This window comes from Antrostomus carolinensis, unplaced genomic scaffold (assembly GCF_000700745.2).
Source record: "Antrostomus carolinensis isolate BGI_N321 unplaced genomic scaffold, ASM70074v2 scaffold51720, whole genome shotgun sequence".
NCBI lineage: Eukaryota > Metazoa > Chordata > Aves > Caprimulgiformes > Caprimulgidae > Antrostomus > Antrostomus carolinensis.
In genome coordinates, this window is record NW_010287359.1 from 3,152 (window position 1) to 5,754 (window position 2,603).

The 2,603-nt window shown below is 54.2% G+C and overlaps 1 protein-coding gene across 1 annotated transcript; it reads left to right on the forward strand.

Moving 5' to 3' along the window:
- Positions 1-401: 401 nt before the first annotated feature.
- On the forward strand, positions 402-2,581 carry LOC104520796 (solute carrier family 22 member 14; the record flags this gene model as incomplete). Its single annotated transcript, XM_010162595.1, has 3 exons — positions 402-773; positions 1,980-2,083; positions 2,427-2,581. Coding segments are annotated over exons 1-3 (631 nt in total), but the record flags the coding sequence as incomplete, so codon positions are not given.
- Positions 2,582-2,603: the final 22 nt, after the last annotated feature.

Consider the following 2,603-nt stretch of genomic DNA (forward strand, 5'->3'; position numbering starts at 1 on the left):
CCAGGTTGCTCAAAGCCTCATCCAGCCTGGCCTTGAACACTTCCAGGGAGGGAAAATTCACAAATGCTCCACTTGGAGTTGCTTTGGAGAAGGGTGTTTTCCTCTATCAGTGCCACCTGTCCCTGGCAGAGAAGGTGACCCTGGCAGAGGAGGTGACCCTGGCAGAAGGGGTCCTTCTGCTCCAGCCGGCAGCAGGTACCGAATGTTTGCAAGTGGCCCAGAGATGAGTAATATATTACAGGCTGTACTTGGAACAGGTGAAACATCAGGCATAAAGTCTGTCCTGACTTTAGTATCTGTGTGGCTGGCTGTGACTGCAGAGCTTATCTGAGGTTTAAACATTAATTCCAGCCCTCTGGAAGGTCTGTCCCAACACTGTCCTGGTGCAGACGCAGCTGCCCATGTCAAGCATTGGGGAAATTTTGAAAGCAGTTGGTGATTTTGGGCCGTTTCAGAAATGGCTGGTGCTTCTCACCTTGTTTCCGTGCCTCAGTGTGGCTTTCCACCAATTTTGCCAACTTTTTATGGTTCCACAAGTGCCTCATCACTGTGACACCAGCTGGATCCGCGCCATCGGCCCCAACCTGACCGAGGAAGAGCAGCTGAACCTCACCCTGCCCCGGGACGCGGATGGGGCGTACGAGCAGTGCTCCATGTACTCACCGGTGGACTGGAACCTCAGCTCCATCATGGAGTATGGTCTGAATGCCACGGAGAAGTGCAGCAGTGGCTGGGTCTACCCCTCAGGAACACCACCATCCCTGCTGACTGAGGTCTGTAGTTGACGTGCCAGGGACGTGGAAGGGATGGGACACCCAGACAACCTCCCTGCTCTGCAGTTCGGTTGAAGCTGATGACAGCCATTGTGCAACCAGGCTGGGCTGAGATTGATGTCAGGTGTATTTTGGGGACCTTGACTCCACCACCCAACCCCCGGGTGTGGTCCCAGAGGGGTTGCATCCAAGCAGGCTGCAATATAGATGCCAGCAGGGCCACGGGAAGAGCCTGTGGAGACATTAATTGAACCTGCTTTGGCAGGAGGGTTGGACTAGATCTCCAGAGGTCCCTTTTAACCCCCTACCATTCTGTGATTAATCCCTCCAGGTGGGACCTTTTGAGTCTCCCTGCCCCAGCTGCCCCTCTGCAGAGAAGGGGTAAGCTTCCAACTTGTCCCCTGTGCTTCAGACACCCCAGCCAGGAGCTCAGCGCTTGGTTTCTGCTCCCCTCATGTGGTGGGAACTGTCAGGGCAAGCAGCTGTGGGGTGTCTACCTCGAGGTTTCAGCGTGGTCTCTCCAGTGACCACATTCTGTTGTCACAAACAGCTGAGTTTCTCACCGCTCCTCGCTCTGTGCAGAGGTACCAGGTATGATGAGGAGAGGAGAGGTTGCAAAGCCACAGATCTGATTGTCACCAGGAGCTTTGTCAACACCAGCAACCCTCCAGAGAGCAGAGCTAAACTTCTTTCAGTGCTTTCTGACCTCTCTGTATCTCCTGTACGTGCTCTTCCCTGGGTGACTATATTTTCTACAGGTGCTTTCTGGATGCTGGCAGTTGTAGAACATCTCTTTAACAGAAACTGCTTGGGCCAGGAGTCACCATTGCACTCACTGTCTTTCTTCTGCGAGGGAAGGCAGTCTAGGAGGAAGCAAGCTACTGGGAGTTCTGTCCCATTTTAAGCAAAAGTTGCCAACCAGGAGGCTCCTGTGAGGGTATCTGGGCTGGGGGGGATTCCTGCAGGTCCCAGTGTTCAGGAGAGGGGTACCAATGAGCTCTCCATGGGCTTGTCCCACCAGTAATGTGTGCGCTATGTGCACACCATAGGACTTCTATCCTTGGGGGTGGGTTATCTTCTCCCAGGGGTGGAATGAGAGCTTGAGCACCCGACTCTTGTGTCTACCATGGACCAGAAGAGCTGCTCACACCCAGAAAGCAGCTGAGGTCTGTTGAAAGAAAAAGCATCCATGTTTTCTTTCTCCAGTTTGACCTGGTATGTGACAGGAAGGACCTGAATGACATCTCCCAGTCTGTCTACATGATGGGGCTGTTCCTAGGATCCATGATCTTTGGGCCACTAAGTGACAGGTGAGGAGACCCAACTGTCCTCCCAGGGTCTGTGCAAAGCCGTCAGTGTGCAGAGCAGCACGCTGCTCCCAGCCTGGCTGGACACTGCACCCCGTGTGTTTTGTCACCGCTCCTCACTAACAGGACCCTGACCAAAGTCCTCAGGTCCTGTAAGGACATGGACACACCGGGGGGTGGAAGGGAGATGGGTACAGTGTGTGCACAGGGTGCTTCACACGTCAACCCAGTGTAGCCTGAACCTTACCACCCTCAAGATAGGGTGATACCATCACTGTGTAACCTGCTGGACCCTTCCCCATCTCTACAGGGTCTCTCCAGCCGTGTCTTCTCTCTTTCTCCCCAGGATTGGCCGCCGGCCAGTCATTCTGATCTCCGTCTTCCTCCAGGGCTTGTTTGGTGTGGGAATTGCCTTTGTGCCCCATTTCTATGTGTACATGGCCTTCAGATGTGTCGTGGGGGCTTCACTGTCAGGGATCACCATGACGATACTGGCCTTGGGTGAGTAGGATGCCCTTGCCCT